The following is a 26,329-nucleotide window of genomic DNA, read 5'->3' as shown; positions in this document are numbered from 1 at the left end:
TGCACTACTTTACGCGTCATTAGTTTATTCGGTCAATTTGCAAGATACGTTCGATTGGATTTGTTAATCGTGAAATGTATGTGATTTTTTAAGAGTAAAATTCACGTATATCATCTGGGGCGCATGTAATAAACATATTACAGCTCAGATATTTGTGCATTTGTGGCGCAAACTTCTATATTCGGCCAGTAATTTATAAAACAGTCTTGTTGGTCCTTTGTTATGATAATTTAAGTAGAAAGATTATAACAAAATAATCTCGTGATGATTTTTGTGATATGTACATAAGCTATTAATCATGTCAACAAAAATAATAAAGTACAGCCTAGCCTGACATTTAGGCTTGAGCGGCGGCCTCACCGGTCGAACGGTAAAAGACCCCACTGTGTGTTGGGTTTGGAGCACCGCGGAGGACGCAACGAGACCTTGTCAGGCCAAGCACACAATTGTTTATTTTAAAATGCCTTCCCAGTCCAGCTAAGGCATTCCATTCCTTACACAATCCGTGAGCAGTGCAGCCAGTATTCTCGTGGTTATTGCCAGATATGACAGTAAAAAACGAGTAAATATATTAGAGGTTACCAATTTCAATAAATCACGAAAACTGGGAGCTCGGAATTCGGTCTTTTGGTTCAAACTTTACTCGCATAACTTGATAACAGTTTTTACATTCACTTGTTCAATGCTTTTTCCGTTTTTACCTTTTCGTCCACAAAATTTCCAGTCCCTCCCAAAATTACGTGAAAAACCTTAAAATAACAGGTTGATGAGCTGTCATTTACTGACACCGACACCATACTAACCTTACAGAACGAATCATGTGACTAATATGATGAATTTGGATATTAATCTACCTGGTAGTGTAGAGCGTAAACTTACCTTACGGTGTTCATACAAGTCATTTATAGACAGCGCCCTCGTACCCTCAGCTTGAAAAATCTTTTTTTTTCGTGTTTTTTAGGAGGAACACATTGCAATGTTTGCTAGTTTTAGGAATGCTTTTTGAAATTATACTCAGATGGGTGAAAGGTCTGTATTTTTTCCTTCTGTAAGTCACAAAAGAATATTATCTCTTGAGGCCACAACTCATCTCCACCTTCAGATAAATAAAAGAACAAAAATATAGTAGAAAATTCCAATTTGGCCACCAGAAATAATAATCCATCTCTCGTCATTTACTGCCTTCAACAACCAATAACAAACAATGGGTGTTAAAACTTTTCAAAGCATGTTTAAATGGGTGTAACAGAAAATTTCCAGAAATTGGACATCAAAAGCTGCATCTACTGGACCACCTATGTAGTTATGAACAGATTTAACCCTGGATAACTTTTATGTGAGTTGGAAGTGTGGTACTCAATGTTTGTCTTCGTTTTCAGTTGAGAAGCCACACATCTATGACATGCATTCAGTATACTATATTTACAACACTCTTACAACTTCCTCTCCTCTCAGGGCATTATCTGACCGATTGCACCAGTATGAGGCATTATTTAGATAATGCTCCAGTATGAGGCATCAATTAAATAATGCCTCCCTGATACAAAATCAACACTTGTCAATTTCAAGGATCTGTCAGTAAATTCAATATATTTATAGAAATTTCCAAAATTTGAAGTTATGGTATTAGATGCAAAGTCCCTGATAGGATTTTTGATATCAATTGTCAGTCTAAAATATAATCATAAATATTCATAAGTGGATTATACAGTGTAATGTTATCCACCTGTAAATTTTATGTTAACAATGGAAAACCTGAAAGATGTGTACACATTTTTACCAACACAATCAATTGAATGTATTTGGCCAGTACAAAATGCAGGTGTCGTTGACATATTGCAAGTCAGATAATACACTCATTCACATATTTGACCTCAACTCTGCCTGGGGCCATCGTGTCTGTCATATATGAACAGATGCACTCCTAGCATTTATTATCTTTTACATCGCAAATTTGGTGACGTATTCGTGAAAACAAGCAGTGCAAAAAATAGTACCCCTCAGTGTAATGATAATTAATTGTTGACTACTAATGATATAAAGTCAAACAATGTTGCTTGTGATTCGGCATAATTTTAAATACAAAACCACAATGTTAAACACTGCTGCTACTTGTGACGTGTACAACGCATGTAAAATACACCGCATTCCAACTTCACTGACTGTGTGTAACACCACCATTAACTATATTGCACATAACAAAACAGCTCTCTAGTGTTATAGTCAGACAAATAAATCGTTAAATTTATTTATTCAAAATATGAACAGAATCAGTTCAAACACACTGCAAAAATTGCTCCAAATTCATAGTAAATGTTTCATAATTCAGGAATTAAAATTATGATTTAAGATCACTTTCATCTTCTTGAATGCTCGCTTGTTTTCTCTTGTGCCGGGCAATGGCATCTTGATGGCGCTTTATAGCTTGCTCATGGAAGAAGATCTCCTCATCGTGTGCACTTTTTAATGATTTAAGCTGCTTTTCTTGCTACAATAATATAAAATATCATTAGATTTGGTACTACATATTTGTCATGGTTACTGTTACCACAATCTTTTTGCTGTATCACAGCCAAGTTAGAGAGAGGGGGGGGGGCAAGGGTTATTTTCGCTCAACGTAATTGTAATATTTTTTTGTTCGTACAACGCAAATTGAAAAAATAAATTCTGCAATCACAGGCTAGACGTACAACGTAATCAATCAAATATTTTTTTCGTACACTGTAAAAAAATTTCTCGTTACGTACACAAATTTACATCCAAATAAAAAGAGTCGTAAAGAATAATCCAGGGAAATTACATTTTCAAAACTGTAAAACGACTAGATGACACAATTCACTGCAAAATTGAATGTCAAGGCCTTCTAACCGAATGATGAGCATTACGAGGGCAATATGCGCATGCGTCTCTACACACGGCGCAGCAATGGCGGAGAATTTGAAAATGTAAAATAACCTTTATTTTCTCTGTAAACATTCAATTTTCACTGTAAACACGTCTTTTTTTTCCTTGTAAATTGTAAAAAGTCCTTTTTATTTCCTGTAAAACTGTACTAGCCAATATTTCTTTTGAAACGTAATCACTTATGATGTTTTATGGCTACAAGAAAAACAACATTACGAATACAACAGCAAATGTAAATGGCTATTTTTCATCTTTTTAATATCGTCACGACAGTAAATATTTCCGTTTGTTTTACTTTTTAAAAAGTGCTAATCTCATTTTTATAAACATTGTTCAGTGCATGGAAGGTACCTCAACGCCTCTCAAGTGGCCACTTAAGCCTCTTAACTGGCTTATTTCCTTTTGTTTTAACCCAAGTTAATCCTGTCTAGCTCATCTTTGATGTCCATGATAGTTTGCGATTATTTATACAAGTAACGAGTTAGTGGAATATGATATAACCTCGCCGATTTTTAACGTGACCATCAAATATATGCGCATTATGAAACTATGGCCATCACACATGCACACTCGGTTGGTTTAAGTGTGAAAAGTCAAAATACGCATTTCACAACCGGAAATTTAACAGATGAACGTTTGATTTAACAGATTTCACATGTTTTCATTATTAGCAAATGTAACAAGAACAAGATTTCGAGCGTCTACTAAAAAAATTCCTAATAACTCCTAAAATATATTATCACAGGAAAAGTGTCTAGGCATGCCCTTCTTTTGATACTATCTTTTCTGGTGGTGTTCACTGATGTCCGGTGATCGAAAATTTCAAACAGTTTCGGGCGTCAAACCCAGGCACTGACGATGGTACCATTGAATAATGCAATTGTTATTGTAACAGGCAATCATTGATAACGTTATATCGCCATTACAAATACAAAAAAATCATGATAGTTCATCAGTTATTCTTCAATCGATCTTATATCTGCCAATTTTTCATTAAAATTCGCTAAGATCTCCGGAAACAACAACATTCCAACTAAACGTCATTTTCAATCTTGTGCATGCGCAGTTGGTCTATCCTGCTACCAAACATGCTCCAAATATTACCGAATGTTTGAGATTAGCTTAACCCATTGTAAGAAGGTGCCAAGAGCTAACAGAACCAATGTTTGTGAACAAACACTGCCAAATGATCATAGGGTAAAGCTAAAACAATATAGAGCAACGTGTGATAAACATCACGGGGAATACAGATTGAGCCCTCTAAACATTTGTTCATAATAAAACAAACTTTACATGTAATTCATAGCAAACCAAAGAAATATTTTTTGTATTGAAGTTTGAACCATGACTGACTAATAAGCATGTGATACGTTAATCCAAAGATATTATCAAATGGTAGCTACACAAAAAAGATTAGAGCTCAAAATTCCTCCTAGGTTTTCAGAAAGGATAGATTTTTTTGTCTAAAATATCTTATCTTGCATCTCAAAAACTGTATTTGACACCAGCAGTTTTTATACAACAAAATAGCCGCTAAGATTTGTCTGTTGTTCACATTCTTCCTCAGGGATTGAACTTCAGAGTGGAGAGGACAATTTTTTTTTTTTTATACAATCGCCTTGTACCGGTATATAGGAATAATATGAGGTAAATTTGTATTTTTTGAATAACACCAAGACAAACTCTTTGGACTATGATGTTTCTATGAAGTTCAAGCCCTGAATGTAGGTCCACTACAAAATGGGTAAATTGCAATTACATAAAGTTAAAATATTCATGATACGACCATAATTTGAAAAGCAAGGTTCCATTAGTTTAACCATGTTTGATTTACATACCAATCTCCTGAAATATTGTTCCTCTCTTGCAGCTTCCATCTGACCAAATGCACCACCTGCCTCTCTTATTGAACCGCCACCACCACCTCCCTAGAATACAAAAACCATCAGTGTTACGTAGAGCCACAGTCCCTGACACTGTGGCAGAGCCTAATGGGCAGAATTATAGAATTTTGGAGGTGTGGCTATTCACATTCTGGGTGCAAACTGCATGTCTGTGTACAAGTAAATACAGAAAGCCTGCTTATAAACAGATAACAACGGGTGGTTTATTTACCGTCTATTTAGAGTTTATTCACAGACATTCACCTTTTCTTCTCTGCCCTCTAATCTAACTAGGTTTTCAAGGGAATCTTGATCAATGTTCACATAATCGTGTACATTTGAGGAAAGTGTTATAGCGCCCTCAAGTGGACTAATTATCAGTCACTTTGTTTATTGGTCCCAGGTGCAAATCTGTCAAATCAGTTCAGCCAGCCAGGCATACTATTCTTAGCAGAAGTAAAATTCATCGTTAATATAATTTATTGGACTGTACAATTAACCAAAATCTGATAAAGTCAGTCAATGTTCACATTATCATTATAAATTTAACAAACAAACAGTACTATGATATTCAGTTGTAAATTTCTAATAAAAGTTTTTGATCTTTAACAGAAAAATATACAAGTTTACTGAATCTCTCGTCAGATGTTGCATGTACGCTGATTGGAACCAATATGATCGCCTTTGTTGTAGGTCCATTACATGAATGGTGGTTTAAACTTAAACGGGATACAGTCATCAGAACTGCATATGTGTATTTTATTTATGGTGAATGTACTTCAGGCTGTTCTCTGGTTGTTTTTATATAAATCACACTACAGAATTCAGACAAGTGCAAAGATCTCGGTTGTAACAAGTATGACAAAAAACCTTGATTTATGTTCAAGTTTGACAAATAATTTTAGTTTAAAGTAAAATTGCTTGACAAATAATTTTAGTTTAAAGTAAAATTGCTTTTAGCGACTCACAAAAACCGGTTTGTGAGCTTCTAAGAACTGTACACGTGAATTTACAATGATAGTGTAAATTTAAGGTAGATAATAATCTAGGGTACGTAATCTCCATAATCATATATTTGAAAATTACTTTTTGAAAATGAATGAAAAAGAAAAATTTTGATTAATTATGACAAGCTTTGCAGGAATAGAAACTGCACAATTCATACACACAAGTATGAACTTATTAAGAGATGGAACATAGCAACTCCATCAAATTAGTCTGCAGGTGGTTTTAATGCAATGGCATATTTAGTAGCTTAGTAGTTCTATTATAATTTTTATTGTTTGTTTTGTTTTGTTTTTTCTTCCATTCTTAGTTACATTTATTCAATGTTTTATTCGTCATTTTGGTGGAGTGAACTGTATCCTAAACAATAACATTAGCTTATGTTTTTCCCCATTCTATAATTACTTGTATTTAACATGCTATTTGTGGTAATAGTTGCGTAAAGTATTATTTCTGTTTTTTTGTTTTACAACCATAAAATTACTCTCTATAGTAGATTTTCGTGTTGAATAAAATTATTGTTATTATATATTATGTATGTACCACAACTGTATAAAAAACAACACTAAACTGAAACATAAGATTTCAGGAATTTAACTTTAAAGGATATACTGACCTTTCCAGCACCACTTCCCATTTCCCCAGTACTGTACATGCAAGCACAAGCATGCCTGTAAGAAAATAAAAGTTGTATTACAGCTATATATGCGCCGACTTCTTACAAAAATGCTTGTGATAGGCCACTAACCCCAAATCATCTAGCCAAGTAAGGAATTATTGTACCCGATACTAGTAATGTGAAACCATTTATTTTCACTGGGATTTTATTTCACTATTTTTTATATTTTAACAGGTATAAATTTGCTAGAGGCTGTCCAAAATATGTTGAAATATTTGAGTGAGTGCAAATATTAATCTTAGATTGAATTCCACTTAGGTAAAAATGTGAAATGAATATAGGCTCACCATAGTATTAAGACATAATAAAAGTCGCAAATTAAAGTAATGTGCTGCGAGTGAAATAAAAGTAAATAGGCATAATGTGAACTTGGTCACATATCTCAACTGATCTGTTACAGGGTGCTGGATAAAAAAAAATGATTACTTTAAAATAAAAAAAATAACAGTTTATTATATGAGCAACTAGTTCCCACTTCGGATTCTCGGTCAAACGCAGACAGAGTTTTTTGGGTACAAAATGCCATGGTCAATTTTGATTCACATATAAATATTACACAACATTCGCACATAAGTCAGTGATGTTTCTACATTGATCTTTCAGCTTAATGAGCTCTATCTCTTCCGTTACATGGAAAGCGCACTAGGATAGCAATATAAGTGATGACATCATAGTGGTTGGACACACATCAAAGTAAAGTCAATGGGTAATTAGCATATCTAACAATAGTTTCCTAACCTTTCTTCTACATAGTAACCTAGGCTAGGTGGCTAGAGTTGCTTGGGTCAAAATTACATTTTCTTATAGTATATGGTGCAGAACCTATTTTTGCATTATAGAATGTCACCCCAGCAGAAATACCAGTATTGGTTGATCCCACTAATCACTAATAATACCATTCCCATATGCTAGGGGATAGACCATTAGAAACTCTTGGGGGGGGGGGATTACAGGATTGAACAAAATTGTACAGGAAAAAATCCTGTAAAAAATTCTTGCAGTGATTAAAATAAATCTGAGAAACAAAATATTAAACATAGTGAAAAAATTATAGCAAATTCATCGTGGAATAAAAAACAAATAAAACTAAGTGAAGGAGAACAAATATTTTGTACAGTTTTTCTTCCATTGCCCATACCAGAGTTTTTAATGGTCCACCCGTTTTATAAACTTTGGCCTTGAAAATGGGTGATCTGTCTGTCAACTCCGAAGTTCAAGCCCAGAAACTGCTTCTACTAATACCAGCTCAATAATAAAAGTTGCAAAGGTTGGGGAATAAAAGCTTGATGAAATCATTTTTTCCAACGCATTTCTGTCAAATTATGTGATATAAAAAATATGCCATGCCAAATAATGATGTGGCAACAACAATAGAGAGTCGCACTGAACCGGGTGACCTTTCGTTACTATCATTTATTCTGCCCGCACTGATAAAGTAAATTATATTGACGAAAGGTCATCCGGGCATCACAGATTGTGTCCGTCCTGAAAGCTATCCCAAAAATAACATATTGCTGAGTAAAATATTCAGTGAGCACAGCATTACAGTTTGGCAACGAGGAGGCTAGCCGGCGAATGTATACAAAACAGAAAGTCGGGCATAGATGTTGACGGCCAGGAGGAACGTCGGCGGACCGCATCTGTCGCAAGACAGATCAATAAACTTGTCAGAAATTGTTGCTGAATTTTCTTGTCATATTACCTAAAATCAATCACTGAATTGTTGCTCCACAAAACGTATGTTTGGGTTACCTAACGCAAATATAACGTACCTAAATGTTGCAACATTTCGAGAGAGTCGCCTCGCAGCGTGCTGAATAAGCGCGGCCATATTACCTGAGGTGGAGCATCATGGGAAATAACCCAGTTTTAAAATTTCGGCGTTCGTGTCCGCTAAACCGGACCGCTCTAGTGGAAACCTTCCAACGGGTATGCAAGGCACCCACTGGGGTCTGTAAATCATGTTTTAAAATGGGCCATCGTAGTAAGGGGTACCTTTTGGCATTTTCAAGGGTCTGGTTCCTATAGAATAATGCCGTAAAGAAAGATTTAACATTTCCTTTTAGGTTTTCAGATTAATAAAGTAAATAATAAAAGTACATGAAATGTAAAAATTGATTTATATGTTGTGTGACTCCTACCTTTTTTACTCTGCCCTCAAATCTAAAGGTGCGAGCAGAATTTACGGCGGGGGGCATGATTTTTTTAGTGACTGCTGTCGGGGGGGGGGTCATGAAATTGTAAAACACGACAACGTATAACAATATTTGCCATAATTTCTTCTCTTTTGCACTTAAAAAAAAACAAAACATACTTGTAAATATACTAGTATAATAAATAAAACATAGAACAGTATAAGTACAGTTGCATACATGTAGTTTGACAAAAAAAAAACCAGTGTGATTTGATTGTAAATTTGTTTGGTGAAAAAAACTCCAAAAAAAGTTTGATTGTAAATATGTAGTAAAGGTAGCAACAGAGGAAATGTGGGCATATAAAAAATTGAATAATAGCTTCTTTTTTTTAAAAAAAAAAAGCAAACAAACTAGCACCCTGTATGCATGTCTTCCTAGTACCACTTATTGTATTCAATATACTTTGCTATAACAATGTTTTTCTTGTCCCCAAAGAACAACGTACTTAATCAAGCCACGCAATTCCCCCTAATGCAATACCCACTCTATTAAACTATCATGGTATTACAGGAGACGATGTTTGTACCAATATCATTCAGACTCGTCAGTCTCAGAATTCGAAGTTAACTTGAATGCATGTTTTGTTTTTTCTGAGGGGCTTGTAAAATTGCAATCAAATTATCAGCATTATCAGGGTCCTCAAATGCATTGATGCTTCGCAAGTACGATATCGAAACATTGAGATGTTTCCTGGGCAACAGCTTCTGTTTGGCAATTTTATTAGTACTAATAACAGTATTTCGTTTGTGTCCATATTTGGATTTAACAACTTTTTCTTCCATATCAGAGCTGTATGCATCAACCACTAACATCTTTGCCTGTTTCATATGACCACATATCATTGTAAATGCATGATCACAGATATGATACATGTAAGTTCTTTATGGAATGTAAACAAATTGAAAAACTGGGTATTTGAGGGCGGGGTCATGAAAATAATAGGTGTTTGGTTGGGGGTAGATGCCAATTTTTATGCCATATTATTTTTATTTTTAAGATGGGGGGTACGAAATTAAAAGTTTAAAAAATCCCCCCCCGCCATAAAATCTGCTCACATCCTAAATTACTTTTTCAAGAAAGTCAAGACCGATGTAAAAATAATCATTATAAACTTAGTATACAATCAGCCACATCCCTTATAGGAGCCACATTTCTTATAGAAGCCGCATCTCGAATAGAAGCCACATCTCTTATAGAAGCCACATCTTTAATAGAAGCCACATCCCTTATAGGAGCCACATCTCTTATAGAAGCCACATCTCTTATAGAAGCCACATCTCTTATAGAAGCCACATCTCTTATAGAAGCCACACCTCTTATAGAAGCCACATCTCTTATAGAAGCCACATCCCTTATAGGAGCCACATCTCTTATAGAAGCCACATCTCTAATAGAAGCCACATCTCTTATAGAAGCCACATCTCTAATAGAAGCCACATCTCTTATAGAAGCCACATCTCTTATAGAAGCCACATCCCTTATAGGAGCCACATCTCTTATAGAAGCCACATCTCTAATAGAAGCCACATCTCTTATAGAAGCCACATCTCTAATAGAAGCCACATCTCTTATAGAAGCCACATCTCTTATAGAAGCCACACCTCTTATAGAAGCCACATCTCTTATAGAAGCCACATCCCTTATAGGAGCCACATCTCTAATAGAAGCCACATCTCTTATAGAAGCCACATCTCTTATAGAAACCACATCTCTTATAGAAGCCACATCTCTAATAGAAGCCACATCTCTTATAGAAGCCACATCTCTAATAGAAGCCACATCTCTTATAGAAGCCACATCTCTTATAGAAGCCACATCTCTTATACAAGCCTCATCTCTAATAGAAGCCACATCTTTTATAGAAGCCACATCTCTTATAGAAGCCACATCTCTTATAGAAGCCACACCTCTTATAGAAGCCACATCTCTTATAGAAGCCACATCTCTAATAGAAGCCACATCTCTTATACAAGCCTCATCTCTAATAGAAGCCACATCTCTTATAGAAGCCACATATCTTATAGAAGCCACACCTCTTATAGAAGCCACATCACTTATAGAAGCCACATCTCTTATAGAAGCCACATCTCTTATAGAAGCCACATCTCTTATAGAAGCCACACCTCTAATAGAAGCCACATCTCTAATAGAAGCCACATCTCTTATAGAAGCCACATCTCTTATAGAAGCCACATCTCTAATAGAAGCCACATCTCTTATAGAAGCCACATCTCTTATAGAAGCCACATCTCTTATAGAAGCCACACGTCTAATAGAAGCCACATCTCTTATAGGAGCCCCATCTCTTATAGGAGCCACATTTCTTATAGAAGCCACATCTCTTATAGAAGCCACACCTCTAATAGAAGCCACATCTCTTATAGAAGCCACATCTCTTATAGAAGCCACATCTCTTATACAAGCCTCATCTCTAATAGAAGCCACATCTCTTATAGAAGCCACATCTCTTATAGAAGCCACACCTCTTATAGAAGCCACATCACTTATAGAAGCCACATCTCTTATAGAAGCCACATCTCTTATAGAAGCCACACCTCTAATAGAAGCCACATCTCTAATAGAAGCCACATCTCTTATAGAAGCCACATCTCTTATAGAAGCCACATCTCTTATAGAAGCCACATCTCTAATAGAAGCCACATCTCTTATAGAAGCCACATCTCTTATAGAAGCCACATCTCTTATATAAGCCACACGTCTAATAGAAGCCACATCTCTTATAGGAGCCTCATCTCTTATAGGAGCCACATCTCTTATAGAAGCCACATCTCTTATAGAAGCCACACCTCTAATAGAAGCCACATCTCTAATAGAAGCCACATCTCTTATAGAAGCCACATCTCTTATAGAAGCCTCATTTCTAATAGAAGCCACATCTATTATAGAAGCCACATCTCTAATAGAAGCCACACCTCTTATTGAAGCCAGATCTCTTATAGAAGCCACATCTCTTATAGAAGCCACATCCCTTATAGGAGCCACATCCCTTATAGAAGCCACACCTCTAATAGAAGCCACATCTCTAATAGAAGCCACATCTCTTATAGAAGCCACATCACTTATAGAAGCCACATCTCTTATAGAAGCACACCTCTAATAGAAGCCACATCTCTAATAGAAGCCACATCTCTTATAGACGCCACATCACTTATAGAAGCCACATCTCTTATAGAAGCCACACCTCTAATAGAAGCCACATCTCTAATAGAAGCCACATCTCTTATAGAAGCCACATCACTTATAGAAGCCACATCTCTTATAGAAGCCACATCTCTTATAGAAGCCACATCTCTTATAGGAGCCACATCTCTTATAGGAGCCACATCCCTTATAGAAGCCACACCTCTAATAGAAGCCACATCTCTAATAGAAGCCACATCTCTTATAGAAGCCACATCACTTATAGAAGCCACATCTCTTATAGAAGCCACACCTCTAATAGAAGCCACATCTCTAATAGAAGCCACATCTCTTATAGAAGCCACATCACTTATAGAAGCCACATCTCTTATAGAAGCCACACCTCTAATAGAAGCCACATCTCTAATAGAAGCCACATCTCTTATAGAAGCCACATCACTTATAGAAGCCACATCTCTTATAGAAGCCACATCTCTTATAGAAGCCACATCTCTTATAGAAGTCACATCTCTTATATAAGCCACACCTCTAATAGAAGCCACATCTCTTATAGAAGCCACATCTCTTATAGAAGCCACATCACTTATAGAAGCCACATCTCTTATAGAAGCCACACCTCTAATAGAAGCCACACCTCTAATAGAAGCCACATCTCTTATAGAAGCCACATCACTTATAGAAGCCACATCTCTTATAGAAGCCACACCTCTAATAGAAGCCACATCTCTAATAGAAGCCACATCTCTTATAGAAGCCACATCACTTATAGAAGCCACATCTCTTATAGAAGCCACATCTCTTATAGAAGCCACATCACTTATAGAAGCCACATCTCTTATAGAAGCCACACCTCTAATAGAAGCCACATCTCTAATAGAAGCCACATCTCTTATAGAAGCCACATCACTTATAGAAGCCACATCTCTTATAGAAGCCACACCTCTAATATAAGCCACACCTCTAATAGAAGCCACATCTCTAATAGAAGCCACATCTCTTATATAAGCCAGATCTCTTATAGAAGCCACATCCCTTATAGGAGCCACATCCCTTATAGGAGCCACATCTCTAATAGAAGCCACATCTCTTATAGAAGCCACATCTCTTATAGAAGCCACATCTCTTATAGAAGCCACATCTCTTATAGCATCTCTTATAGAAGCCACATCTCTTATAGAAGCCACATCTCTTATAGAAGCCACATCTCTTATAGAAGCCACATCTCTTATAGAAGCCACATCTCTTATAGAAGCCACACCTCTTATAGAAGCCACACCTCTTATAGAAGCCACATCTCTTATAGAAGCCACATCTCTTATAGAAGCCACATCTCTTATAGAAGCCACATCTCTTATAGAAGCCACACCTCTTATAGAAGCCACATCTCTTATAGAAGCCACATCTCTAATAGAAGCCACATCTCTTATAGAAGCCACATCTCTTATAGAAGCCACATCTCTTATTGAAGCCACATCTCTTATAGAAGCCACATCTCTTATAGAAGCCACATTTCTTATTGAAGCCACATCTCTTATAGAAGCCACATCACTTATAGAAGCCACATCTCTTATAGAAGCCACATCTCTTATTGAAGCCACATCTCTTATAGAAGCCACATCTCTTATTGAAGCCACATCTCTTATAGAAGTCACATCTCTTTATAGAAGCCACATCCCTTATAGGAGCCACATCTCTAATAGAAGCCACATCTCTTATAGAAGCCACATCTCTTGTAGAAGCCACATCTCTTATAGAAGCCACATCACTTATAGAAGCCACATCTCTTATAGAAGCTGCATCTCTTATAGAAGCCACATGTCTTATAGAAGCGGCATCCATTCTTTTTGAACAATTGAGAACAATGTGTCGATGCTGTAATACCACCAGATTTTCTCGCCCAAATGTTTTTTCGTTTTTTTCTTATATTCTTTAATATTTCTGGAAATGAACCCTAATTTTGAAGACAAAAGACAAAATTTCAGTATGTCCCAATTTTTTGAAGAAAAGTGCAGACTAATAACGAGACTATTTTGTTAATTTCTGATGATAAATAGAGGGCACTGGTGGTGAAAAAGACAAGAGCTGAGGCTTCTAATACATAATAGTGAAATATGCAAATTTATTCATGATAAAAAAAAGAAAGTTTTATTTTAAAACTTGACATGACTAAAATGGTATTGGACAAATTCTAAATGTTTCATAAAATATAAAAAGTTTATATAAGAATTAATACAGATTATATACTTTATATTCTGTTGTATCAATGTAGAGGGAAATTTACAGATAGATGCAAACTGATTTATTTTCATAATTCCTACAGCATTGAAGTAAAATGCACCGTAGTCAGTCACCATATGTAGATATACTAATAATATGAATTTGCAATTTGCGTAAAATCTTATCAGATATGCTAGCAAATATACCGGTAAGTTTACATTATTTAAAACTACATTCTCACTTTGCATAATCTGCAGAAAGCCTCTCACTGAGCCCTGTAAGCAATATAATGGTAGTTTTGTACAGTTCATGAAAAATGCTATCTATCAGAATAAATTGGTAGTCAAAGTCACCGGGATTATATTACATGTATTGTCAACTTTATACTACCTGTACCTTTACACTGTGAAATTATTATAAGAATCCATTGGGAATGTTATAAATCAACTTTCTATTACATAGAATCTGATACATATTACTTACATTGGTTATTATAAACTACCCCGTGTAACTAATTTTAGATAAACCGAAAAAGGCATTTATAAGGAGTGCCTTCATTGTTTAGTAGCATTGTAATACTTATTAATATATGGAACCACACATATTAATTTGGTAGAAAAATTGAAATTCTCCAGCTCGTTGCTGAACAATTTCAGCCAACAATATTGAACAAAATTTTGGCATAAAAATAAGTTTGCTAAAAGTTATTCAAAACTGTTATTTCTTTCTGCCAATATATATGTGCCAATAGTATCCTCAGGCGGACATCCGGGCATTATTTTCACCACCTGGCAACCATTACAGTGAAAACAAAGACCAAAAACTCCCAGAAACTGTACTTTGGTATAGTTGTTGAGACTCTACTAAGTAGTGTAACAGAATTACCCCTACATGCGCAACATGTATACATTCGGTTGCGCAGGATTACTTCAAAGTTGAGCTTGTGTTGTTTCCTCGACTTTAAGTTTTTTCATTGGCTCTGCGACCGGCTTTCCACAACAGCTCGCCCATAGAAATACATGGTACAGTGGTCTGTGCCTTAGCAACCTGGAACATTCTGTAACATAGCTCGGCCCCCGAGATTACATTACTTGAAATACTTATAAGTTTGGTACTTTTCTGTGCGTACCATTTCTGAGCTTTGAAAAACCATTAATACAAAAATATATCATATTTGTAATTCAGATTTGACTGATAGCCTCTTACAAAGCACTGTGATGACATCGCGTACAGCAGCCACATCTTACAAACCGAGGCCAGGTCACTTTATCTTGCCACTTGTTTGGAATCAGCATTAACAGAAATCCTCCGACGATAAACACACTTCCAATGATTTGCAGTGTCCCAAATGCATTGTCACGCCAAATATAATCCACAACTGTGAAGAAAAAAATTTAGTTTATATTTTGATCAATTATTTACATAGGAAGATAAGGTCTAAATTTTACTGAAATAAAATTAAAATGTTTTCCCCAACCACAACTTTGCTCATTTTTATGTACTTTTTACTATTTTTTTTTTAATTTTTGACTAAACTGAATATTCAATGCCTACAGGTATTGATCAAAATTTTAAAACAAAGTTATGAAGGTTTATTTAGCTCTATGAATGTTGAAAAGAAATTTGAAACTTTTTTCCAATGGTAAAAATCTTGGTGGAGATGGTCAAAGGTCATAGAACATTTAATGGGATTGGAAAAAATAACCAAACTTTCACAGCTAAATGTTACACTACTATTAAGTCAACCACTAATACAATAGGTGATTTTCCGAACAATTGCGAGATCTCGCGAGATGCATGAAAGACGCGCGTCGAACGTCTGCTGCAAAAATCGAACGATTTGATTTGAACTAGAATTTCTTTATTTCGCAGCTTACATTGACCGGCCAATCTTCGACAGAGGAATATTGCTTCCGAATACCCTTACTTAATCGAAATTGCCTATCATCAAATGTGGACAGCACATTATTAAGCATGGAAATGTCCCCGAAATACTTTCGCGTTTGTCGAATCCCACGCGATGTTTGACTACGACGCTATGACCTTTGTTTGTCCTGTTTTTACGTTCGATTTCACGCATAACGTGTGATTCTCGCAGTGTACGGAAAATGGTCTATTAAACTGTATTCATTGTTCTTGTGCGGAAAAATGAACAATTTAGTCAAATTTTGTTGGTGGTTGGCTTAACCTTTTCACTACCAGTTGTTCCCTCTTTTAATCACAAATTTACAAAATAGTAGTGTTTATCGTAAAAACTGAAAACTCAAATTTTCAGATTATTATTTCCAGAAAGTCGGGCGGGGAAAGGGTGAATTTACCCATGAATGTTTGGTACTCTTTTCTCAATTTGTAGGAATCTGAAAAACCTGTTTCTCAACTTGTCTCTTTATTTTGTATGGCTGCCATATGGTAAATATCAGTAAAAACAAATCTCCTTTATTTTATTATCTCAAGTCAGCCAGCGAACTGTGGTATAAGCCTACTCCATAGTGCCATTGATGTTAATACATTCATATATATCTAAATAAAAACTACTCCTTTTTGTAACAAAATGCAGACTTTTCTGAATGAACGATACTTTAGTCCAGGAAGATACACTGTCTTCTCAATCAGTGTCGATGCGTTTGTGCATTTAGTGTGTCCAAACCAACAAGGTCTTCTATTTTTAAATTTTCCATTAAAAGTCAGTCTCTTAAAAAAGTTGAGAAGCACTGCTCTTCTTTGGTTCTCTAGAACATGCAATCTTCATTAAAAACACCCCCTTCTCCACAAGATTCAGAACAAACATGTGTATCCCTCAATCAGCCCAGTGCTCCCCCCTTACCGGCCTCAAGTACTGTGCCTTTATCATCAGAAAACCATGTCTTATATGGTATCAGTTGAGAAAATATTGATAGAATACAAAGAATACTTTTATATGAATAAATATGATGTCATGCATGCATGTCTGTCTGTTTGTTGATTATTTCCTCTTACCTGCATTGAGGGGTATTCCTATAACTGTACCAATTGCAATGAACAAAGGATATGTGAAAGCAATACCAAAATTAATCAGGAAATTGAAAACTGTGTATTAAAAAAATAAATGAAATAAGTCATATTTGAATTATTCAGTAAAAGCAATTATTTGTATACACATGCTTTTATTGGAGATTGGCTTTTAATAGAGAAAATACGAATAGTACCGGTAATTTGCGTAGGGTCATATTTACTTAAGGGGATATATGCCATATTTTTGAACATTTGGGTTGTTTATTTCAATTTATCTAATACATTGGGTAAATAATTTCACATTACAGCATATGACAGGTCAGAAGGCCTACAATTATGCTAAAAGTATGAAAATAGCTTTGCCTAAGCATGGCGGTAAAAACAGGCCTAAGTATGTTCAAAGAAATCAAATAAACAACGGTCGCCAAAATAAACTGATCATGAAAACTGTTATCTTCCAATCAATTTCCCATGGAGCATTGCAATATCCATTGGAAGATTCTTAGCCATGTTTGTTATGACTTAAAGCCTTTCAATCACAACATCCGGCACTCAACAAACATTTTCATGAAGGATGCTGCCTAGTAAAAATTAATTTCATCAACGTAATCTGTTGGAATATAAATTCAAATATGGCTGAATATCATGAAACGTTTGTTTAGTCTCATTCATATTCAAATTACAAATATGGTCTAGCACTTTTATCCAATATTTCTGAATTATGTTGCAGATGGTGTTCCATGCTGGGTTAATTTCGTGAATGGTGTTAATTTCTCTGTGGTTGACCACAATCCATCCAGTGATTGGTTGGAACAGTTTTCAATCATATTTCAAGTAAAGAAATGGTGTGAAATATTATAAATGGTGATTATTTGTTTCTTATAAGAATTCCACACTTGAAGAAGACAAGAACCAGTGGAAAGCCAGATCCTCCAGAGAAAATGGTCCTAGATAGGACACACTCTCAGAAAGCCACCAACGAGCATCACACAGCAGGCCCTAATCTGAAACCCATGGGGCAAGCGAAAGAGAGGAAGGCCTAAGAACAGCTGGAGAAGGGACACTGAGGAAAAGATGAGGAGCATCAGTAACAGCTGGCACGACCTGAGAAGGAAGACCCAGAGACGAGTACAGTGGAGGATGATCATCGGACTATGCTCCAACTGGGGCAAAGGGCCCAAGTAAGTAAGTACTTATTACTAAGTAAATTAAAAAAACAAACTCAAATAGTGGGTGGTTACTGGGGAACTTTTGATATGGAAATTTCCAACAGTTGAATGCAAATTCATAACAAACCCCACCAACAATATTTCAAACATCAAACAATGTTCCAAGGAAAACTATCACAAGATTACAGTTTTTCTGATCAGTTTATTTTGGTGACTGCTGTTACCTTACAGCTGTCTAGATGCTGTTTAAATAAAACATAAAACAGTTTAAACTGTACCACAGCTCCTTTTCTTCCACACACTTCATTCAACAAATGGAATATTCAATTTTTTCATAAGGAAGGGCTGGTCATACTCACCCACTGACAGGGCAGCTGACCCACATAGAAATTTCCATGGCATCTCATTCCAATCCCAGCTTTCTATCCCTGTTAGATATAATGTCAACATAACAGGCCACAGAAAGAGCAAATTGAAAGCTCCTGTACAAGTTAAAAACAGTGAGACCTGCCCGCTTGTTGCATCACCGATGAATCTTTTAAAAAGTACCTGTAAAAAGGCACAAATAAATATAAATCAATCGAAAAACATGTATAAGATCATACAATAACAAATACATTTATATTTATATTTATAATTTAAAAACAAATTTAAAAAACAAGTACATGTATGTACCTTGTACAAAGCAGCTCCAATGGCCGCTCCAACTGACAATGCCACCCCCACTGCTGTGGATCTCAGAAAACCATCACCAGCAGCCATTAACACCACACCTGCTATAGAAAATATTGTTGCTAAAACCTAGTAGAAAATAAGAGGGAAAACCAAATATGATAACAGAAAACTAATAATTGTGTAAAATTAATGTTTTTCCCGATTTTGTTTATTTCAACAAGCTTAGAGATTTTTGACTGTTATATTTTTTAGGTTTCATCAAAATTTAACCATAAAACCAGTATTTGTAAGCAGAGTACTGTAAAATACTTTATTTTCGCTTTGAATTAATTTTCACTATTTTCACTGAAGGAATGATTCAGTGAAAATGAAATCCAGCAAAACACCCACAAATTTTTGTCCTATATTTTACGTTCAAAATCAGTGAAAATAAATTCCATACAAAACACCAAAACATTCAAGTTTTTTCAGTGAAAATTAATTCCAGCTAAACTAAAGTATTTTAAAGTATATACTTGCACTGAGATGTTGTTCACTGTTAAAAACTAATTTCAAATTCCAGGATGCTACAATTGTTCTCTTGGTCTTATCGTATATATTAATAGCATATCCTTCCTTTCATTGCTGTCCTTGTTTCTTTGGCTCAATCCCAAGAAAGACACAGCTAATGGAAAGCAGCTCAAATTTTCTTTTCTAAGTTGTCAGCTGATCATGTAATTGAGACTTGAACAAGAGCGTCCCCATAACAAGGCTCCACTCTAATTCTAGTGTGTCCAGAAATGTTTTTATTGACGATAGAATGTCATAACGACTTCTTGACAAGTGTGATGACCTATATGCATAATACATACAAGGTGTTGCATTACTGTGATGGTGTTGCCAATAATATAAATAATTTACTGATCCATGCAGTTGGTAAAACATGTTGAAAAAGCCACATGCAATTTTAGCGAATTGTGGTAAAATGACGTAATAGCGAAATGTTGATTTAGCGAATCTCTCTTGTCATTGTTGATTTCCTGTTTTCACAATACTTGTATGTCGCGTGCCAAAACAAATGCGCAGTTATCACCTCCATAAAACAAAGAAAAACTGTCAAGTGTAATTAGAAAGCACCCCAGATTTTTACGTTCCGGATTACTGTATACAAATCCCCAAGCCTTGGCCATTTTGAATTTTTAATAATGTCATTAGTGACATCTTGAATTAGCAAATCATTTCTCTTGCTAAATTCGCTAAAAAGACATGCTTGCGAAAAAGACATGTTTTACAGTATACCGTTCATATCAGCTGTCAACCGAGGTTACAGTAAGCAATGTGTTAAATACGGTACAGTTTTAGAGAAGCAGTCAAACATGGAACGATTCGACTGTTTACTTACCTTGACCGGAGTAATAAGCTCATTCAGCCACAGTATGGACAGTATATAGATAAATGCAGTATTGGACGAAAACAGAGCAGTTACGTCAGCAGCTGCTATGAATCCCAAAGCGTACGTGTACATGTAATTAGTGACGGCCCAGCATATACCGAATGGGGCGATCAGTCGAAAGTAATTCCACAATGTTAGACCCGCTTCACCAAAGACAGCCTCGTCTTCACTAAAAGATAGAATAGACATAATAGCATTTTAACTCATATAACTGAAGGGTAGTCAAAGCCAACAGACTTTCTTGAAAAATTGTAAAAATATTTCTTGTGATTGACTGTTTTAAATTCCAAAGAAAAAACCTGGGGTACCTGAACAATTTTGTGAATTGTGAGCCAAAATTGTAGGCATTTCTTGTTTTCCAATCTGAAATGACCACAAAATTAGGGTTTATCGCTACAGGGAAATTGCAAAGTTGTTGTTTCCATAGAAACAAGTTTGGATATACTCTTTTTGATTTTTACTTTAATTTGTCTTTTTTTTATCCATCCATCTATTACTAGGTAATTAACACTCCCAGAAAAATACTTTCACATATGAATTGAATTTTTTAAATTGAAATTTTATAAAATTAGTTTGTTTGATGTATATTGATAAATATATATTGTATCACAAAATGTAACATAAAAAATGTAATTTGTGCAGAAAAAAACATTATCCATTGAATAAAATCACAAATACATTTGGGCACATGTACATTGAAATTGACATAGCAAATTAAAAATATGGTAGTCCGAGCTTTTGGACAAATGGAATAATTTTAAATTATGGACAAGCAGTCCATTAGAGTGAGTAAGTTATTTAGGTTGCCATGAAAATATGTGATTCAAATATGCAATTGTAATGGAGAAGCAATTATGCGCAACTCAATGCACAGTGTGAATGCAAAATAATAATGGACTTTGTGAAAGTCGTACTGTCTGTTGCATGGGACCCATAGTGATGAATATTAAATTAGTACAAAGAAAAGCTAAAACGTTTTTCTAATCTATAGATACCACACCTGTAAATCAGTCTCGCATGCCATTTATTTCTCCCCAAAAAAAACGCTGGCGGGAAATATCCCAGATAGCAGACAAGCATCCACGTTGTTGAGAACCAAACGTTGAAGAAGGGACCGTCAAACTCATCTGTGTAAGTGCTTTGTGTAAACTGAGTTGCTCCAACCCATGAGACGGCAATACCGATCACAATAAATAGACCAATCAACCATTTGCAAGTCGTCTTGGATATGCATTTGTTATCAGATATGATGACTTGGATTTCTTCATCTTTTGCATCAGAGTTTGTCACCAGTCGGGCATCACTGCTATAATCAACCTCTATGGGAGGAACCAAATGCGATTAAAAGTCCACTATGCCTTCCCTGGGATCAGACCAGAGTAGGTTAGATTGCTAGGATTTAAAGTTATAAAAACATTGTTTGGTAATACACTAGATGGTAATAAATACTCTGATATAATCATTATTGTGATTCTCATAACTGCAATTTTATAAATCTTACAGTTGAAATATTTTTAAATACTAAATGGCCGATGTGTATAGAGGTTTAAGAATTAGTGGCATGGTGTTCAAACAATGATTCCATAATCCATTGCAAAAAGTTACAAATAAATACAAATGCAATTCAAAGATCTATTTTATCTGACCACGCCAAATAAAACAAATTCAGGCTTAAGTTTTTGTTTTATTTTACCCAATGAACTGTATGTTTTTGCGAGAATATTTTTTAACTACAGATCTGGAAAATACACGTAAAATGCATTGTATGTTTGCCTAAAATTAAAGCATGCTACATGACAAATGCAGTGCTTTAAAGCACGGGAGTCGTCACATGCCCATGCGTCAGGTGTCCATAGCATGTAATTGTTTACAAACAAGCATCCACCCATGAGCCTTTACATTTTCAACGTGTGTTGTTATCATCGCTTGGGACTCAATTCCCGCACGTGCGCAGGTGACAACCCTCTCGCTTTAAGGGTCCATTCGAACTGTTTTTATTTATTCATATTAGATGTTTGCAGGAATTAAGACCTTTACACAAATACAGGGCGGTGGTCGTTGTGACACGTCCTGTTCGATATGGGATTCATAGTGACGAATACAGGGGTGTAAAATACATTGTTTATTTACACGAAATTCAAACATGCGCTGCGCGACGAACACCGCGCTTTAAAAAAGTTTACTCATTGACTCGCTTAGTCTGTTTTTTGGTTGTCTTTAAACTATTAGCCATTGTAATTAGATTAACTTTTATCTGTAATTGACTCCCATGTGCGAAGCACAAAATGGGAGTCTTTGCAGTTAGTGTGTCTGTATGTGTGTGTGTGCGTGTGTGTGTGTGTGTGTGTGTGTGTGTGTGTGTGTGTATGTGTGTGTGTGTGTCCGACTGTTCCACTGCTATCTCAAGAACCATACATCCGTTTTTGATGAAACTTGGTGCATAGATGCTCTGGGCCAATGCGCAGATTTGATTAGGTTTTGGTAAAAATCCATGCTCGTTAATTACCTAATTTGCATGATAATTAGCTAATTTTTAGCTGTTCTATGACTGTTCCACTGATATCTAAAGAACCACTCATTGGATTTTGATGAAACTTGGTACATAGATGCACTGAACACATGCGCAGATTTGATTAGTTTTTGGTAAAAATCCGTGCATATTAATTACCTAATTTGCATGATAATTAGCTATTTTTTAGTGGTTCCATGGCTGTTCCACTGATATCTAAACAACCACTCATTGGATTTTGATGAAACTTGGTACATAGATGCTCTGGACTAATGCTAGGTTTCGATTAGTTTTTGTAATAATCCGTGGATACTAATTACCTAATTTGCATAATGATTAGTCAATTTTCGGTTTTTCCACTGATATCTCAAGTACTAATCATCACATTTCAATGAAACTTGGTACATAGATGTCATATGACACTGCACAGACCTGATAGTTTTTATGGTAATATCAGTACATATAATTACCTAATTTGCATAATTAATTAATTTTCAGCTTTTGATATAAGTAGTGAGAATTACATTTCAATGAAACTTGGTACTTACATACTCAAGGACTATGCAGAGATTGATTGTTTCGGATAAATATTTGTGCATATTAATCACCCAATTTGCATAATTAGTTAATTTTCAGCTTTTCCACGGGTATCTCAAGTACTAATCATCGCATTTCAATGAAACTTGGTACATAGATCCTTTAGGACTATGCAGAGACCTGATTAGTTTCAGGGTAAATAATTGTGCATATTAATTACCTAATTTGCATAATTAATTTTCAGCTTTTCTACTGATATCTAAAGTACTAATCATCACATTTCAATGAATCTAGAATTATGCAGAGACCCAATTAGTTTTTGGTAAATATCTGTGCATATTAATCACCTAATTTGCATAATTAACCAATTTCCAACTTTCACACTGATATCTCAGGTACTAATCATCACATATCAATGATTGTTTATACATGGATGCTGTAGGACAATAGACAGACCTGGATAATTGTGGGTTAAAATCTGTACATATTAATTACCCAATTTGCATAATTAACCAATTTTAAGCTTTCACACTGATATCTAAACTACTAATTTCCATTTTAATGAAACTTAGTACAAAGATGCTCTAGGACAATGTACAAACCTAATTAGTTTGGGGTAAAACTCTGTTCATATTATTTCCCTAATTAGCATAATAATTCATAATTTTTTGGTTCTAATCACATTTCAATTAAACTTGGTACATAGAGTTTTTGTTACATTGCGCAGACCTCATTAGTTTTACAATCAAATCTGTTCATGGTAATTTTCTGATTTGCATAATTAGTTTTCGGCTAAGTAATTTCAAATTATATTTAATGTGTCTCCAATACTCTCAGCACATGGGAGTTCTTTCTAAGCTTTCTTTGATTTTGTTGTTGTTGTAACCTTTAACCTCCTTCAGTAGGTTGTTATGAGTTAATAAATTGTTAGTTGTTGTTGTGCAAGAAATGCCATGAAAATAACCTTGACCCATGTGTCAATGTTTCAATTGCTATGCCTTAAGTTAAGAGGTCAGCTGTACTGGTAGTATATAGTACCGGGTTGCACAACACATAGAAACCAGAGGTTTAAAATGAATTTATTTCCTCTAGCATAAAAATAAAATAATTTTTTACACAGCTTAAATATCCATTTGAGGTTATATATTGCTTATAATTAATAAAAACACTCCAAATTGCCGCCCCCAGGATTTATGAACACCTTGGGTCAAAACGCATGCGGTCTTTACTTTCTTTTATAACCATCAGTATTAGTTATTACGTCATTAAATATATTGCGCATGCGCATGCACTGTTTGAATGTTCTGAAAGTTTTCTGACCTTGCGATATTTGTGCGTGTGAGCAACATTTTCGAACATATTTATAAATATTATTTCTGTGTTGATCTAGAAACGTAAAGGCCACTTGAGGTCCCGACAGGAGAACATACATACCTTCTAGTTTGTCGGTGTCATCATCACTTTCAGCCATGACGCCAGTGTCACCAGCAGGAAGCCTTCATTAAAAACATCATCCCAGAAAGCTGATGAAATTCGTAACAATAGAAGGCAGAAATCATACCGGAACTGCAGCTAGGTCGGCCAGCTTGGTCATGACATAACTACTGCGCCCTCTCTCGACTGTATGGAATTTTACTCACTTTCACATGGTGGCGTTGTGCACAGAGCTAATATTGATCATGCCAGCACAATATTGTTGGCTCTATCACAGTTCCTAAAAAAGTAACCGTGGGTTTATGGTTTAAATCACTTTAAGGGGTGTGTTTTTCTTGAAAATTTGTTTCAAGGGTTGGGATTTTAGGGAAATTTGAAATTTTTCACCAAAAGTTTATGCCTCGCATAGCTATTCTGAAAATTGTTCGGTCAGATGGCTTGCAACTTTTCTAAAACAGCACTTCGATTTTTGTCCAATTTAGACTTGACTGGATCTCCCACCAACACGCGCACAGCTCAGATCAATCAGTATTTCATACTAGATAGGTAAAACGCATTATTTTTTCTTCAAAACTACAGACATATAAATGCCACATAACTTATAGTTGACATGTCACATGATCTTCAAATTTGATTTGGTTTTACAGCCCGGAGTCTGCGTATGCTACCGATTCGTTTGTTTTAATGCAATAAATGCAATAAAACTTGTTTTCAGTGCTGAATATATGGAGGTGACGACAGAAAGAACTTAAGCAATAAGCAAAACGATAAAAACGGCATCTGCGTGCCCGCAGAACCTACATGCAGATCAACACGCAGACGTCAATGTTATGGTTTCTGCGTGCCTGCAAAACTTTCCCCCGCATATACGCTTTTGAAGTACCCGTACATACCTCATGGATCTCAGGCTGAGGCCGGAATCTGAGGTGGTGATATTCGCTCATATACGGACTCATAAGTGTACCAATTGGAAAAATATTACCGATATTAATGTCTATCTTGACCAGAATTAAGACCGATACTTATACTTAAAATCCAAAAAACGAGACCCATTTCAGGGGCACGTCCCCACTAGGCAATCGTTATATTTGAAAAAGGCGCGAGCACGCGCTCTAAGCCAAAAAGAATGGGCGAGAATGTTTTTTTCAAAAATTAATGATAATGATTTTTCCTGCAACACATAAAATAGACGAACTCAAAAAATTCACGACCGAATAATATTTATTATATGCGTTGACACTACTAGGGTACTGTGGAACAATCTAAAGGGGATATCACGTGACATATCATTCTAGTTTGATTGCTACATAGTAACATCGATTCAATAGTTGTGCGAATATTCTTTCAATTAACAATTACAACATAATGACAAATGACACAACTTGTCAATGGTTAATCAAATCGAGAAGTGGACGGAATTTAATTAAAATACAGCGTTGTTGACCGACAAATATACCCACAAATGCGGTGTATCAAATAAACTACGTTAAAGTGAAGTCTGAATACTAGTAACAAACCGAAATCGCTACAGTCGTTA

The 26,329-nt window shown here is 35.5% G+C and overlaps 2 protein-coding genes across 2 annotated transcripts; both read right to left on the bottom strand.

Annotated features, from left to right (window-relative positions):
• Nucleotides 1-2,217: 2,217 nt before the first annotated feature.
• On the bottom strand, nt 2,218-8,349 carry LOC100373719 (ATPase inhibitor mai-2, mitochondrial-like). The gene is made up of 4 exons (XM_002735714.4): nt 8,244-8,349; nt 6,409-6,463; nt 4,743-4,832; nt 2,218-2,488 (listed from the first exon to the last, which is right to left on the bottom strand). Exons 1-4 carry the CDS (start codon nt 8,300-8,302, stop codon nt 2,339-2,341), a joined length of 354 nt encoding a protein of 117 aa, XP_002735760.1. The 5' UTR covers nt 8,303-8,349; the 3' UTR covers nt 2,218-2,338.
• A 5,574-nt stretch (nt 8,350-13,923) lies between these two features.
• LOC100373866 (solute carrier family 35 member F4-like) lies at nt 13,924-24,932 on the bottom strand. The gene is made up of 7 exons (XM_006817719.3): nt 24,793-24,932; nt 21,313-21,631; nt 20,262-20,481; nt 18,881-19,006; nt 18,565-18,754; nt 17,022-17,111; nt 13,924-15,423 (listed from the first exon to the last, which is right to left on the bottom strand). The coding sequence occupies exons 1-7, from the start codon at nt 24,827-24,829 to the stop codon at nt 15,248-15,250; spliced, it is 1,158 nt and encodes a 385-aa protein (XP_006817782.1). The 5' UTR covers nt 24,830-24,932; the 3' UTR covers nt 13,924-15,247.
• Between the last annotated feature and the right edge of the window lie 1,397 nt (nt 24,933-26,329).

The sequence above is a fragment of the Saccoglossus kowalevskii genome, chromosome 14 (assembly GCF_978046115.1).
Source record: "Saccoglossus kowalevskii chromosome 14, keSacKowa6.1, whole genome shotgun sequence".
Classification (NCBI taxonomy): Eukaryota; Metazoa; Hemichordata; class Enteropneusta; family Harrimaniidae; genus Saccoglossus; species Saccoglossus kowalevskii.
The sequence above is the reverse complement of the archived record's forward strand: the minus strand, read 5'-3'. Positions and strand labels throughout refer to the sequence as shown.